This window comes from Myotis myotis, unplaced genomic scaffold (assembly GCF_014108235.1).
Source record: "Myotis myotis isolate mMyoMyo1 unplaced genomic scaffold, mMyoMyo1.p scaffold_m19_p_2, whole genome shotgun sequence".
Classification (NCBI taxonomy): domain Eukaryota; kingdom Metazoa; phylum Chordata; class Mammalia; order Chiroptera; family Vespertilionidae; genus Myotis; species Myotis myotis.
The window spans coordinates 47,155,699-47,171,895 of record NW_023416324.1 but is presented as its reverse complement, the minus strand read 5'-3'; the positions used below and the strand labels follow the sequence as shown (position 1 = coordinate 47,171,895).

Sequence of the window (16,197 nt, the reverse complement as noted above, 5' to 3'; positions counted from 1 at the left end):
AAATGTTATAGAAACTAATTGTTTATGTTACAAAGAATATCATGTATAACTAATAACATTTAATATGAACCAGATACTATTCTAGGCCTTTTACACTATTTTAGGCCTTTAACCGGTTTAATTCTCACAACAACCTCAGGAAGTAGGTACTATTATTATTCCCCAGTTTATAGAGGAAGAAACAAGCAAAGAGAAGTTAACTAACTTGACCAAGGTCACTCAGCTAGTACTGCAGACAAATGATACCCCTCAACAGTCTAGTTCTAGAGCCTGTTCTCTTAACTACTATCTTTTAATGTTTTTAAATTAACAACCCTGAGAACACTGCATAGTCCTAAATCTGTGAAGTGTTGCCAAAGGGGTAATTAGAAGAAAGGTTATAATCGTAATGGCCTTTGTAATTCAGCAAAACTATAAACTAGGTAGCTAGAAGGAAGAAAGCAATGCTAGGAGAATGTCCAAGGGACTTCTAAGCACCTGGGGATGTTCAATTTTGTATGGCTGGTAAGTAACTGGTATTATTAATTTCTTGACACTACACATATATGTGTTATACATTCTTCGGTGAATGGTATATATTTTACAATGAAAATTTTATTAAAATAATAAAAGACAATTTATACTAAAGAATTTGGATACAAACCAAGTAAATATTAAGGTTTTATAGATGTCTTCCTTCCCTGATTTTGTATGAAATTGAAAGAGATTTAGGAGTCAGAGAGATGGAAATCAAAATATTACCTTTATTATTGATAAAGTTAATTGAAAAATGTAGCCTTCAATCTGCAGCTAAGCGGGCTTGCTATTTCTTACCTCCAGAATAGGACTTAGCAATAGTGATTGGCACAACTAGCCAACTACAGACCTCCTGTGTAGAGGTAAGAACAGACCAGAATGAATGCTTTCTGTAAATGAGCAGGCCTAACAAGAGAATTCAGAAGTGACTGAACTGAAATTCCTTCTAAACTCTCCTACAGGATTAGTCATTTCTCTTTCCCTGGTAATGCATCAGTGAAGGACAAAGGCCAGAAGTGTTAATTTAGTGAAGTTTCTTCTGTAAAGATTCACAAAAAGTGAGGATTTTTTTCCCACTTAACAGTTATGTATGTAGTAATCTATAATAATACAAGTGTAATATGTTAATTAGACCAGACATCCTTCCAGACAACCTTCTGGACAGAGCCATGGCGACAGCGGCCAAGCCCCTTGCACGAATTTCGTGCATTGGGCCTCTAGTTTATAATAAAAGTGGCATTACAAATAAGTGGCTAATAGAATAAGTGTATTAGTGTTTCTGGCTAACTTTTGAAAATACAGTTAAATTTCATAACTTTGTAGATTTCATAAAGCCACTTTGTTTTCTATATATGATACTACAATAAAAAGTTTTTAATAAAAGTGTGTGATATGAACTCACTTTATTAAAATATACACATATTTGTTTACATACAAATACATTTATATGTGAATCTAGAAGGACATACACTGGAATGTTAGCAGTTATTATCACTGGGTGATGGACATGCAAGTCATATTTACCTTTTTTTCCTCCAAGTGACCATGTTTTCTTACTCAGATAAAAAGTAATTATTCTATAAATGTTATATAGCCAGTTGCTACTCTTTTGTAGTTTGAATTAAACTAGTAGAAAGAAACTGTTATTAAATGTATAAAAACTATTTAGGCATATCTGAGATTCAAAAATGCTCAGAACATAGGTATAGGTGGGAATACTTTTTCTAATACTAGTTAGCATAGCTTTCTTTAATAATATACAACAACATATAATTGGAAGGTTATAATTTATTATTCCATCTTGTCCATGATTTTATGGATGTGGTTTGAAGTTTTCTATTTCTTAAATTTATTCAAATGAACAAGTATAATGATGGTATCCAAAGTAAAATTACCAATGTTCTCTTCAAAGAAGAAACAATTGTAAATCACTCTAACATTTTACATTGCTCATTTATAACATGCACACTCATTTATATAGGAATTATTTTATTAGTGACCATATAACAATGTAATTCAACTTAAACTATCAGATAAAGGGGGGGGAGGTTAGGTAATTTAATATTCAAAGATGATTTCTTTCTATGATCTTTTATTTCATGAACATGGAAATTATTCCGCTTTCAATTCAGCAAAATAGACTAGGTATTTATTCTGTATATGATTTTGCTAATACTATTAAAATAAATTCAATAAGATAGAAATGTTATGAAATGTGAGTTAACATTCCTACTAATTGAAAACCTTGTTAAACCCTAGAGAGCCTTCATTTTTCATTATGAAAAAAGCTTCTAACAATGAAGTAGTTGCACTTATTAAGTCCAGATCCTGTTTTTATTTTCAGGGGGGAAATTCTTTATTAAATCCCTGTACTTTAAATGAAAGTTTAGCATGTAGGAATATATTATTATTTGGTCACTGGTGAAATACTTGCTATATAAGCCTTTCATTTTTATATCAGCAACTAAGGGTTGGGAGCTTTTTTTTGTAGACAGTGTTATATTTGCTCATTTGAATAAATATAGATAAACAAAAAATTAAAAGAGAAATTCAAAACCCTACTACTCTACCAGCTCTGTGAGAACAGGGTCTGTCATTTTCTCAATATGTATGATCTTTTCAAATAAGTATATAGAAAATTTTTTTTGGTAAAATGGAATTAGATGATTATAAATACAAAGTTCTGAGGAATATAACATCTTCTTACGTGTTAACCGTAGTAAAGGAATAGTAAACCTTGTTATAACATGACTAGAGGCCCGATGCACGAAATTCGTGCAAGGGGCTCGGCCCTTGCAGCCCTGCTTGCCCTGGCCTGCCCTTGCAGCCCCAGCTTCGTCTGAAAGGTTGTCCTGAAGGATGTCCGGAAGGTCGTTTGGCTGTCCAGTCTAAGTATCATATTACGCTTTTATTATTATAAATTGTCTGGGCTCATGTCAACTGAGAGACTGTTGATCTTCTACTGTGCCAGTTTTGGATGAAGAGAAGGGAGGTGTGGGGATCAGAAAGGATGGTAAGGCTAATTTGGAGCTACCACTAAAGTATAGGTGCTGAGAGTGTGATGCCTAAGGATCTCTTAAGGTATCTTCATGATCTATTTTTTTTAATTTTTATCCACTTCCTGCCATTGTGGTTAAATGTTTTTCCCCCCTAGACAGTAGATATCTTAGATTTTGCTATGACTAGTTATGTGTAAACTAAAATATTACAATTTTGGTTTATAGTAATTTTTACCTTGCTGTCTCTTTATTTAGGCATAATGTCTACTGCTTGGGATTTATATGATTCTTACAACACTCTGGAGCTTGCATCTTTACCAGTAAAACAATCTACAATTGACTCAAGCTGCAGAGGAAGTCTAAGACGATCTATAATTGAGTCGAGCAGTAAAGTCAGTGTACTTTCTAAAGATCAGGATCGAAGAGGGCCAGGAAGTACTATAGAAAAAAGTAAGATTTCAGTTTTTTGAATGAGGTTTTTCACATGACATTTTTAATAAATTCTTTTTTTTAGCAGTTATAATATTTTCTTTCTGTATGGAACATGAAAAGTATTTTTGTGTCTATGCTCATGAGGGATATTGGTCTATATCTTCTTTTGTACTTTCTTTGTCTTGTTTTTTGAATCCTAATGTCATACGTTGCATTAGAAATTTTCCTTTCCCTCCTATTTTCTGGAAGAGGTTGTGTAGAATTGGTGTTAATTCTTTAAATGTCTGGTGGAATTCTCCAGTAAAACCATCTGTGGCTAGAGATTTTTTGGGGGAGGCAGAGTGGGGGGGGGGGAGATGGAATTTACAATTCAATTTCATTAAATTTGCTGGCTTCTTCAGCTTTATGTTTGGAATATATGTGGCAATAAGAAAACCCAGAGAATTCACAACGGTGTCATTCCTTGGATTCTGAGGAATCCATAGCTATCTAGGTGCTCTACCTTCCACTTCCAAAGACTTTTAAAGCCTTCTCATGTTATATATATACTAGAGGCCCAGTGCATGAATTTGTGCACGGGTGGGGTCCCTCTGGGTGGCCTGCAGGGATAGGGCCGAAACCCACAATCCAACGCCACCTGTAGTTCGTACCTGCCACTCCCGCTCATCCCAGCCCCACTATGCCTGTGGCAGGCTCATGCCCAATCAGTCCTGATCAGGAGAGGCTCGCACTGCCACAGCAGCGCTCGCCAGCCATGAGCATAGCGTCTGGCACCCTCCCAAGGAGAGTGGCCTGCAGGATCAGGCTAAAACTGGCTCTCCAACATCCCCTGAAGGGTCCTGGATTTCGAGAGGGCACAGGCCAGGCTGAGGAACCCCACTGGAGCACAATTGGGCTGAGAAGGGATCGCGGAAGGGCTCCAGGGCATATCCGGCCCGTCTCGCCCAGTCCCAATCAGCTGGACCCCAGCAGCAAGCTCACCTACCCGTTGGAGCATCTGCCCCTGGTGGTCAGTGCACATCATAGTGAGCAGTTGAGCAGCCTTAGCATATCATTAGCATATTACACTTTGATTGGTTGTTCAGTTGTTTTGCCATTTGGTCTATTTGCGTATTATCCTTTTATTATATAGGATATTCCAGGATTTTTAATTGCATTTAGCAGGAGGAACAGGCAAAAATATCTGGGCCATCTTTATTGAAGCAGGATTTCCCTTTATTTGTTTTTTAAAATAAAAGTCTGCTAAATAGTGTGCTAGGCAGACTAATACTTCCCCCTAAATGTATACATCCCAATACCTGGAACGTGTAAATACCTTACCTTACATGGCAGAAGAGACTTTCCAGATCTGATTAAATAAAGGTCTTCAAAGGAGAAGATGATCTTGCATTATCCGAGTGGGCTCCATCTAGTCCCATGTATGTTAAAGTGGAGGGCCTTTCCTAGCTGTGGTCAGAGAGAGATGCAATGACAGAAGGTCAGAGAGATGTAATATTGCTGACTTTGAAGATGGGGGAAGGCTGTGGCTGGGTCCAAAGCTGGAAAAGACAAAGAAACAAATTCTCCTCTAGACTCTTCAGAAAGAGACAAAACCCTATTCACTTATTGGTTTTAGCTCAGTGAGAGCTGCATCCAAACCGCTAACCTACAGCACTCTAAGTTTGCATGTTTTTAATCCACTAAGTTTTTGATAATTTACTATAACATCAATAAAAAATTAACACAGCAGTGGTATAATATTCCTATAAAGCAACAATCAGATTGGACCTTTATCTGAAGACTGATTATCTTGTTTTAATTGGAATAAAAATGTATAGACATGAATGAAAATTACCTCATGAGGTTATCATTGCTTATCTTTTGAAAGCTAGTATACTTTTGAGTGATTGAGAATTCCAAAATGAGATAATATATGTATATCTTGCATGTGCTTGGTACATAAAAGTTATTCAACAAATGTCTCCTGAAGTTGTTGAATTCTGGAAGAAAACAAATAGTAATGACAAAATGTCATTTTTTAATATTTAGGATGAATCATCTAATATTATTTAGATTATTTTATCATTACATTATGTTTGCATTTTACAGATAGTGACGCTAGTTCTATAATGGAAATAGAAAATGCAATTCTGGCTAAAATGCATGATGAAGAAGAAGACCACTCAGAAGCAATATTCAAATCCGAAAAGTTTCACCAGGACTTATTTTTTATGGAACGAGTTCTAATGGAGAATGTATTTCAGCCCAAACTTGCAGCTTATCGTCAGCTTCCTATTTTAAAAGGTATTTTAAAAATAAAATTTAAACAAACTCAACTATTTTTAAAAATTAAATGGTGTTATTACTTCTAAGTTTAATACCGACTGGGTTATCACTTATCAGAAGATGTGTTTATGTAGCTTTCAGCAGTAAACATGCAAGTAACAGAACTCAGACTAAAGGGCCCACCGCAAGTCGTAGTTCCTTAGTTTTAAAAACTCGTAAGCATTTGTGTCTCCCTTTGCCCTGCATTAGATATCCTCTCATATTCAAATTTCTTTTTCCATTGCCTTTTATACCTCCCAGGTTCTGGCTTTTATGACCTCTTCCTAATTTTATTGCAGGGTCATTCTTCCTATTCTCATTGCTACAAATTCCATCTCACATGTTCTCAAATATTTGGAAGGATTTTAGAGATTATCTAATTTAACCTTTCAATACTTGAATGAACAAAATAAAGGCTATAGGAACTTTATAAGGTTACATAGTCTATGACAAAGCTAGGCCTTCAACCAAGATCTTTTGATTCCATTCCAATTGTTTTTTCTTTCTACCATTCTGACATGCTGATGTATCATAAACACAGGTTTGAACATGGCATTTAACTGCTAAAAAACTTCAGAACCTTCCCATGGTCTAGCATAAATTACAGACTTCGTATGTATCATACAAAGATACTTGCAATATGGCCACAGACTATTTCATCTCATGGTATGACTTTGGAGACCCTAAACGTTAGCCATTTTATACTTATCTGACAATTTGCAAACAAAACCTGAACATTCCTGCCTTACCTTTAGTTGTACTATGTTTGTCAGTCCACCCTTGTATCCATCACATCTTTGCCTATTGTATTCCCATCTTTCATGAATGCTTTAGAGCTAACTGCTTCATGAAATCTTTCTTGCTCTTTCAAGTCAAAATCAAATTTCTATATGCCTACATCAAAAAGTCAGGTTACAAAATAGCATGTGTGAGAAATGGTTGTAAACCTTTTGCTTACATATATCCAAGAATATTAAAAAACTATGTCCTTTCTTTCATATCAGTTTGATACTTAACATTTTCATAACATACATAAACTTTTAGTCCTATATTTAAAGAGTTATAAGGTTGAAATTTACTTTATACTGTGCATTTTGACATTTTAAAAACAAAACTGTTGATAGATCACTTCTTTAAATACACCTAAGAAATAAAAATACCATAGAAAAATTTTTAATGAGGTAAGATTTACACACAGTGAAATACACATATTTTAACTGTGTAGTTTGATACATTTTGAAAATATATAAACCTGTGTAACTAATACCCTAATAGAATAGAGAATATATCCATCAATCCCCAAAATTCCATTTGACCCAGTGATCCCACTTCTAGGAATATACCCCAAGAAACCAGAAATACCAATCAGAAAGGATATATGCACCCCTATGTTCATAGCAGCACAATTTACCATAGCTAAGATTTGGAAACAGCTTAAGTGCCCATCAGCAAATGAGTGGATTAGAAAACTGTGGTACATCTATACAATGGAATACTATGCTGTGGTAAAAAAGAAGGAATTCTTACCATTTGCAACAGTGGACCTGGAGAGCATTATGCTAAGCGAAATAAGCCAGTCAGAGAAAGATAAATATCACATGATCTCACTCATTTGTGGAATATAATGAACAACATAAACTGATAAATAAAAACAGCTCTAGAGACAGAAGCATCCAACAGACCATCAAACCTCAGAGGGAAGGTAGGGGAGGGTGGGGGTAAGGGACAGTGATAAACCAAAGGACTTGTATGCATGCATATAGGCCTAACCAATGGACACAGACACCAGGGGGGTGAGGGCATGAGTGGGGGACTGTGGGGGGGGGGCAATGGGACGATAAGGACACATATGTAATACCTTAATCAATAAAGAAATAAAAAGTTCCCTTGTGTGGTTTACCAGTTACAGTTTACCCCCTCTTCCCCATAGAAAGCATTCACCTGATTTCTCTCACTACTGATTAGCTGTTTTGGTATATCATATAAGTGGGTTCCTATAGTAAGTATTCTTTGGTGTCGGGCTTTTTTCATTCAACATAATGTTTTTGAGATTCATCTAGGTTGATGTGTATATAAGTAGTTTATTTTTTTCCCAAGTACTGTTCCATTTTATGAAAACACCATCATGATGTATATATTCATTCATCTGTTGATGGGTACCTAGACTGTTTCCAGTTTTGAACTCTTATGGGTAAAGCTGCTATGATCATTGTTGTGTGTATTTTTGTGGACATGTTTTCATTTCTCTTGGGTAATTACCTAGAGATGAAATTGTTGGATCATTGGGTAGAATTATGTTTAATTTTTTTTAGAAACTGAAAAATACCTTCCCACAGTACTTGTACCATCTTACAACCCACAAGCAATATAAGAGTACCGGTTGCATTATATTCTTGATAACACCTGATGTTGGCAATCTTTTTAATGCCCTAAAGGTAGTCATATTAAATACTTTTCTTGTTCTTTTTTTTTTTTGGTCATTTGTATATCTTATTTTGTGTTATGTTTGATCAAGTCCTTTGCCTACTTTAAAAATTTTTATTAATATATTTTTACTTTCAATTTTATTCTGTGCCTACTTTAATATATATATTATATATATTATAATAATATATATTAATATATATTAATATAATATATATTATATATATTATATATATTTATTATATATATATATAATTTATTTCAGAGATGAAGGGAAAGAGAAAGAGATAAAAACATCAGTGATGGAGAGAATCATTGGCCAGTTGCCTCCTGCACACCCCATACTGGGGATTGAGCCCACAACCCAGGCATGTGCCCTGACCTGGAATCTAACTGTGACCGCCTGGTTCATAGGTCAATGCTTAACCACTGAGAAACACCAGCTGAGCATATTTTCTGCCCACTTTAAAATTGAGGTTTTATTTTAAAATCAAGTTGTCAGAATGTATTTTTCTATGTTTTGGATCCAAGCTCTCCCCCCCCCTCCCCCTTTAAGAGAGAAAGGAAGGGAAAGGAGTGGGAGAGAGAGACACACACACATTGATGTGAGAGTGAAACACTGATCTGTTGCCACCTGCACAAATCAAACCTGCAGTCTGGGTATGTGCCCTGACTGGGAATCAAATCTGCCACTTATTGGTGAACAGGACAATGCTCCAACCAACTGAGCCACACTGGCTAGGCTGGATACAAACTCTGTGAAAGATACATGTATTGCAACTATCTTCTCTAAGCCTATGGCTTGCCAATATATTTGTCTTTTGATGAATTTTTTTTAATTTTGATGAGGTCTTCTCTTTCAGCTTTTTTTTTTTTGTAGTTAATGTTTTTCATGTCCTCTCCAAGAAATCTTTGCCTGTCCCAAGTTTGCAAATATCTTTAACTTGTTCCTGGACTTAGAGGGCGAGATTCAATATTTCACTGTTAAATTTGAATTAAAGTTGTTTGTAGATGCACTTTATTGATTTGAGGAAATTTCCTTCTCCTTCTAGTTTGCAAGACATTTTTAAAGATAAGTGGGTGTTGGATTTTGTCCAAATTTTTTTCTAATTAATTAAAATGGTTATATAAATTTCCTACTTTAATTTGTCAATGTAGCCAGTTACATTGCTTGATTTCAAATGCTAAAACAAATTGAATCCCTATGGTTAAGCCTCACTTGGTTATGTTGTATTATCCTTTTTATATGTTGTTATATTCAATTTTTAAATATTCTCTTAAGAATTTTGCACTGAGTTCATGTAGCATATTTCTTTTGCAATGTTTTCCTCCTATAAATCCCTTGACGGGTTTTTGTATCAGTGTTATCATAGACATATAAAATGAGTTTTGGGAGTCTTCTCTCATTCTCTATATTCCAAAAAAAATGTGTATTGCTTCTTCTTTAATTGCTTGATAAAATTTACCAGTGAACCCATCTGGAACGTAATTTTTTTTGACAGATATAGGGTTATTCAGATATTCTATTCCTATCTGTGTCAGTTTTGGTAAATTGTGTTTATGTGGTTGAAGTTATTTGCATAAAGCTATTAATAATATCCTCTCCTCAAATTCTTTTTAATATTTGTAGCTGTAGGCTTTATAGTGATATCATCTATTTAACTTTTTATATTCATTTGTGAATTTTCTTCTCCTTTTTTATTAGTCTAGTTGTCCAGTTTTTTAAGATAGAAAGTTTGTCATTGATTTCACACATTTTTTCTTATCTAAGACAGGCATTTTACATTATAAATTTACCTGTAAGTACTATATTAGCTATATCTCACACATTTTGATATCTTGTGTTTCATTATTATTCAGTTAACTTTTTATTTCTTATGTGGGTTTTCTTGACCAATAGGTTAGTTTGAGGTGTGTCTTTTTATTTTTAAGTTTTTAGTAATTTTTAAACTACCCTTTCTTTTTTAAAAATTCTCATTTGAGGATACTTTTCCATTGGTTTTTGAGAGCGTGAAAGAGAGAGGGAAAGACAGAAATATCGATGTGAGAGAAACACATTGATTGGTGCCTCTTGCATGAGTCCCAACCAGGGCCTGGGCCGGGGAGGAGTCTGCAACCAAGGTACATGTCCTTGACCGGAATCAAACCTAGGACCCTTTGGTATGCAGGCTGATGCTCTATCCACTGAGCCAAACTGGCTAGAGCTAAACTATTTTTTCCTATTGAATTCTAATTTAACATTCTGTGGTGGTCAGGGAACATATTCCATATGATTTCTATCCTTTGAAATTTATCGAAACTTGTTTTATGGCCCAGCATATGGTGACTGTTTTATACTCAAGAAGATTTTATATTCTGTTGTTATTTGGTATGGTATTTTTAAAATGTTAATTTTGTCAAATTGTTGATAGTATTTTCAATTTTTATCTTTATTGACTTTTAAAAAATATATTTTTTATTGTTGATAGTATTACAGATGTCTCCCATCCTCCCCTTTATTTATTGATGTTTTGTTGACCCTTTCTATCAATTAATGTGAGAGTAATATTTAAATCTCTAGTTAGGATTATAAATTTGTTTATATTTCCCTTTAAGTTTATTAATTTTGCTCTACATATTTGAGAGCTTTGTTATCAGGTACATTCAATCTTAAAAGTATTCTGCCTTATGGATGCTACCCTTTTTACAAATCATTATATATACTTTCATGACTAGGAAATGCCCATACTTATTCTGGTAATACTCTGTCTTGAAGCCTAATTTGTATAACATTAATATAGCCTCACTAACTTTCTTATCCTTATTATTTGCATTATCCTTATTCCTTTTACTTATAACATTTTTATTTTTATGTTTAACCTGTGTCTACTATAAACAGTATATAGTTTGGTCTTTATTTTGTTGCTCAGTCTAACATTCTGCCTTTGTGCATTTTTATCTGTGCCTCCTCAGCTAGACTGCTGTGTTTTGCTCCACTCACTTCCCAGCACGTGGTGAGGTAATGGTCCCAGGCTGAAAGTGTGCTTGACCCTGGTGTTCACAGCTGTGCAATGCCTATTGTTTAATGCCTGAAAACAGTTACCTCATATTTCAAGTACAGTTTTATATTCATTTATGGCAGGAGGGCAAGTTTAATACAGTCTGCCCATAACAACTGGAAGCTTATCACAGCCATGTGGAACCCATCATTGACCATTTTCAAAAGATGAAACAGTACTTTTACTTTTGGTTATGATGTAGATAATTACGAGACCACAGGGCATAGAGATGAATTGTAGCAAAGTATGTAGTTTTGCTACTTGATGACACACAGATATAGATAAGAGTTCAGAGAGTCTGAGATGACTGGAATTGGTGGGATAAAGAATCAGGCAGGAGGAAGCTATGAAGAGGAAAAAAAATGCATAAATCTACCATAGAGTCTTTGCCTGAAACAAAAACTGTGCATGTTGGGGTAAAATTGAGGAAAGTAAAGAACAACCACCAGGAGCTATAAAATGAACAAGTGTCAGAGTTTGCTCTGGTCTGGGAGATATTTGAGTTCTGACTGGCCAGAGGTAGAGACCTTATTGCACACCTGGGGTGTTCAGTACATATGCAGAAGAGCTACACCTTAAAAGTAGGGTTAGACTAACCCTAAAGTCTAGTTTAGGACCACCATCCCCCAACAGACAACCCTTTACAAAAAGCTTTTAAAAAATCAAGCTAATACGAAAGTAAGTTAACTGCTTTTCAAAACAAATGGAACACTGTATAAAGGAAGAAAGCACAACCCAGACTTCCAATACGGTAACATTTACAATGTACAATATTCAGCAAAAAATAAATAAATAAATAAGACTAGTTGCATGAAGAAGCAGTAACATATAAGCCACACTATAAGAAAACTCAGTCAACAAGAACATGAAAAAGTGGCCAAGATGATGGAAAAGCAGGCAAGGACTTTTAAATGGCTATTATACCCAGAATAGGCAATACAGTATTGAAGGAGAAAAACAAAGTCAGAAGACTGGCACTACTGGACTTTAAGACTTACTATATAGCTATAGTAGTTAAGACAGTGATTATTGGTGAAAGAATAGACACAAAGATCAATAGAACAGAATGGAGAGCCCAGAAATACATATACATGAATATAGTCAATTGATCTTTGATAAAGGAGGAAAGAATGCAATGAAAAAACGATATGCCGAGACCGGTTAGGCTCAGTGGATAGAGCGTCGGCCTGCGGACTGAAGGGTCCCAGGTTCGATTCCGGTCAAGGGCATTTACCTGGGTTGCGGGCATATCTCCAGTAGAAGATGTGCAGGAGGCAGATGATCGATGTTTCTCTCTCATCGATGTTTCTAACTCTCTATCTCTCTCCCTTCCTCTCTGTAGAAAATCAATAAAATATATATTTAAAAAAAAGAAAAAATTATAGTCTTTTCAACAAATAGTAGTGTAACAATTGGACATTTACATGCAAAATAAAGAATCTAGATACCCAAAAGTTAACTCAAAATGGATCATAGATCACAATGTAAAATGCAAAACCATGAAACTTGTACAAGACGACACAAGAGTATGACCTTGAGTATGATGATGATTTTTTCCCCTTATTTAACACCAAGAAATAAGAAAAAAGTGGGTACTAATATCAACACAAAATACTGTAGGGTTGCCCTAACTGGTTTGGCTCAGTGGATAGAGCTCGGCCTGTGGACTCAAGGGTCCCAGGTTCGATTCCGGTCAGGGGCATGTACTTTGGTTGTGGGCACATCCCCAGTAGGAGGTGTGCAGGAGGCAGCTGATCGATGTTTCTCTCTCATCAATGTTTCTAACTCTCTATCCCTCTCCCTTCCTCTCTGTAAAAAATCAATAAAATATATTTTTTAAAAAAATACTGTAGGGTTAGTCTAACCCTTCTGTTAACACATAGATGTTTATAACAGTTTTATTGATATACTTTTACCCAGCCCTTCTTACAACCATAAAAGAGGCACAGTGCCTAATGGACCTCTTTGCATTTTGGAGGCAGTGTATTCCTCATTTGGATGTGCTCCTCTGGCTTATTTGTTGAGTTACCTGAAAAGCTGCTAGTTTTGAGGGGTGTCCAGAAGAATAGGAGATTTTGCAACAGGGCCAGGCAGAACTATTCAAGGTACCCCCAAATGTCATTTGGGGGTACCTTGATCCACCAGATCCAATGGTGCTTGTAGTGTTGGTAGTAGATAGAGATGCTGTTTGGAGCTTTTGGCAGGGTCCTATAGATTAGAAGAAGACAATCTTATTTTTTAAAAAATATATACTTATTATTGATTTCAGAGAGGGAGAGGGAGAAAGAGAGAGAGAGAGAGAGAGAGAGAAGCATCAATGATGAGAGTGAATCATTGATAGGTTGCCTCCTGCATGCCCCACAATGGGGATTGAGCCAGAAACCCAGGCATATGCCCTAACCAGCAATAGAATCCATGACCTCCTGTTTCATAGGTAGACGCTCAACCACTAAGTTACACTGGCCAGGCGATAATCTTTTTATTTGATTTAATTTTAGAACCAAAACCTGAAGGGCCTAAAGACCTTTCAGAAGGTAAAAAACGTGAAGAGGTAGAAGAGAAGAAGGAAGAGGAAGAAGACATAGAAATAGGTGAAGAACAATCAACAATACCAGCCAATTTGGAACGACTTTGGTCCTTTTCCTGTGACTTAACCAAAGGTCTTAATGTGAGCAGCCTTGCCTGGAATAAAGCAAATCCAGTAAGTTATCTAATATTTTAACAATTCCATCTCTAGCATTTAAGAGAAATTGTCAAGTCCTAATGAATATTTTTTTAATTTAAGCAAGTATTTAAATAAACATAACCCCTAGTTTTAAAATGCCTCTAAAGAAAATTCATGATTCAAAATGAAAAACGCATATAATTATGAAAAATTTTTTCTCCTTTAATATAAATACATTATCATTTTTATCTATATATATTTCTATATTGATTGTTTGATTGATTTCAGAGAGGAAGGGAGAGAGAGATAGAAACATCAATGATGAGAGAGAATCATTGATTGGCTGCCTCCTGCACGCCCCCTACTGGGGATTGAGCCTGCAACCTGGGCATGTGTCCTTGATGGGAATCAAACCTGAAAAACATCAGTCCTCAGGCCATTGCTCTATCTACTGAGCCAAACCAGTTAGGGCACCATTTTTATCTTAATAGATGTACTTGAGACACTCTCTGAATCCATATCAGATATTGAGAAATGAAGTAGAATATAGTATATATTCGATTTATTTCAACATTTACTAAACTCAGGTATCCAGATTTGTATTTGTATTTTACTTGTATTAATACAAAAACTCTGTGAGTTAGGCTTCATGATGTTGATGAGGAAATTGAAGCACAGAAAGGATAAACAACTTGCCCAAAGTTGTACAATATAAGTAAAACAGCTGGAGTTCAAACCCAAACATCTACCTCCAGGTTTCTTGCTTTTAAATACTAATTGCTAAAAATCATCCTGAGAAAGACCATTCATTCATTAAATGAATCATCAAATTGGGGGATGGCTCATTTACTTGTAAAAAGGAAATGATTATAGAGTAAGGATACTTATTTTCTCTTGGGGTTTATAAACTGCTTCTGAAGACATGATTCTCAACTAGTTATTCCAAAATGCTTTTATGTAATGGCAATAAACATTTAGTGTATTTTTAAAGTGATCAAAACTAATTTATTGGTTTAAGTTGTATTGTATTATGTATGATTAAGAATTAGCCTTATTATTTTATTGCCACGTCTTTTAAGATGCTATGTGCAAATATGATAGTTGTTATGGTTATTAAAAAACAGAAGTTCTATAATCATTTTTGTTGAAGACTAAATAACACTGTAAAATGTATATATTTGTATTGATTTCAGAGAGGAAGGAGGAGGGAGAGAGAGATAGAAACATCAATAATGAGAGAGAATCATTGATCGGCTGCCTCCTGCACACCCACCACTGGGTATCAAGCCTGCAACTCAAGCATTTGCCCTGACCAGGAATGGAACCATGACCCCCTGGTTCATAGTTCGACACTCAGCCATGGAGCCACACTGGCTGGGCTGTATAAGATTTTTAATAAAATAAAATCCTTTTAATTTGGATTTGTCATTGTAACACTATACTTGAGAACATCTCATAGATAAGTGAGATTCAATAAATCAATAATAACTGTAATAAACACATATGAATTCTATTTAGAAACTGAATACACTAACATTTTATTTTATTGAATTTATTGTGGTGACAATGATTTATAAAATTATATAGACTTCAAGTGTACAATTCTATAATACATTATTCTGTATATTGTATTGTTTGTTCACCACCCCAAATCAAGTCTCTTTATCACCATTTACCCCTCTTTACCTTTTCTACCTCCCTCCACCCCCCATTTTCTCATATTGTTTTTTCTTAACCTCTTCACCTTTTTCACCCAGGCCTCTCCCACTGCCCCCCACAACCTCCATCCCCTCTGACAGCATTCAGTCTATTCTTCGTATCTATGAATCTGTTTCTATTTTTTTGTTTTATGTATTTTGATCATTAGATTTCACATATAAGTAAAATCATATGGTACTTGTCTTTTCCTGACTGGGTTATTTCACTTGGCATTATACTTGCCAGGTCCATCCATGCTGTTGCAAAGGGTAAGCCTTTCTTCTTTTTTATGGCCAACTTGTACTCCATTGTGTAAATATACCACAGCTTTTTAATCCACTCATCTACTGATGGACACATGGGCTGCTTCCAAATCTTGGCTTTTGTAAATAATACTGCAATGAACATAAAGGTGCATATATTCTTTCAAATCAGTGTTTCAAGCTTATTTGGACACATTCCCAGGAGTGGAATTGCAGGGTCATATGGCAGTCTGATTTTTACTTTTTTGAGGAAACTTCAGACTGCTTTCCATAGTGGCTGCACCAATCTGCATTCCCACCATCAGTGTGCAAAGATTTCCTTTTCTCCACATCCTCACCAGCAATTGTTTGCTGATTTA

The 16,197-nt window shown here is 35.2% G+C and overlaps 1 protein-coding gene across 2 annotated transcripts in view; it reads left to right on the top strand.

Annotated features, from left to right (window-relative positions):
* Window positions 1-16,197, top strand: part of DNAI4 (dynein axonemal intermediate chain 4) — a 58,413-nt gene that overhangs the window by 21,505 nt on the left and 20,711 nt on the right. For both annotated transcript variants that reach the window (XM_036350481.1, XM_036350480.1), the window contains 3 exons: window positions 3,270-3,464; window positions 5,535-5,729; window positions 13,711-13,913. In XM_036350481.1, coding sequence (XP_036206374.1) covers window positions 3,270-3,464; window positions 5,535-5,729; window positions 13,711-13,913 — 593 coding nt within the window. The remainder of the gene's footprint in view (window positions 1-3,269; window positions 3,465-5,534; window positions 5,730-13,710; window positions 13,914-16,197) is intronic.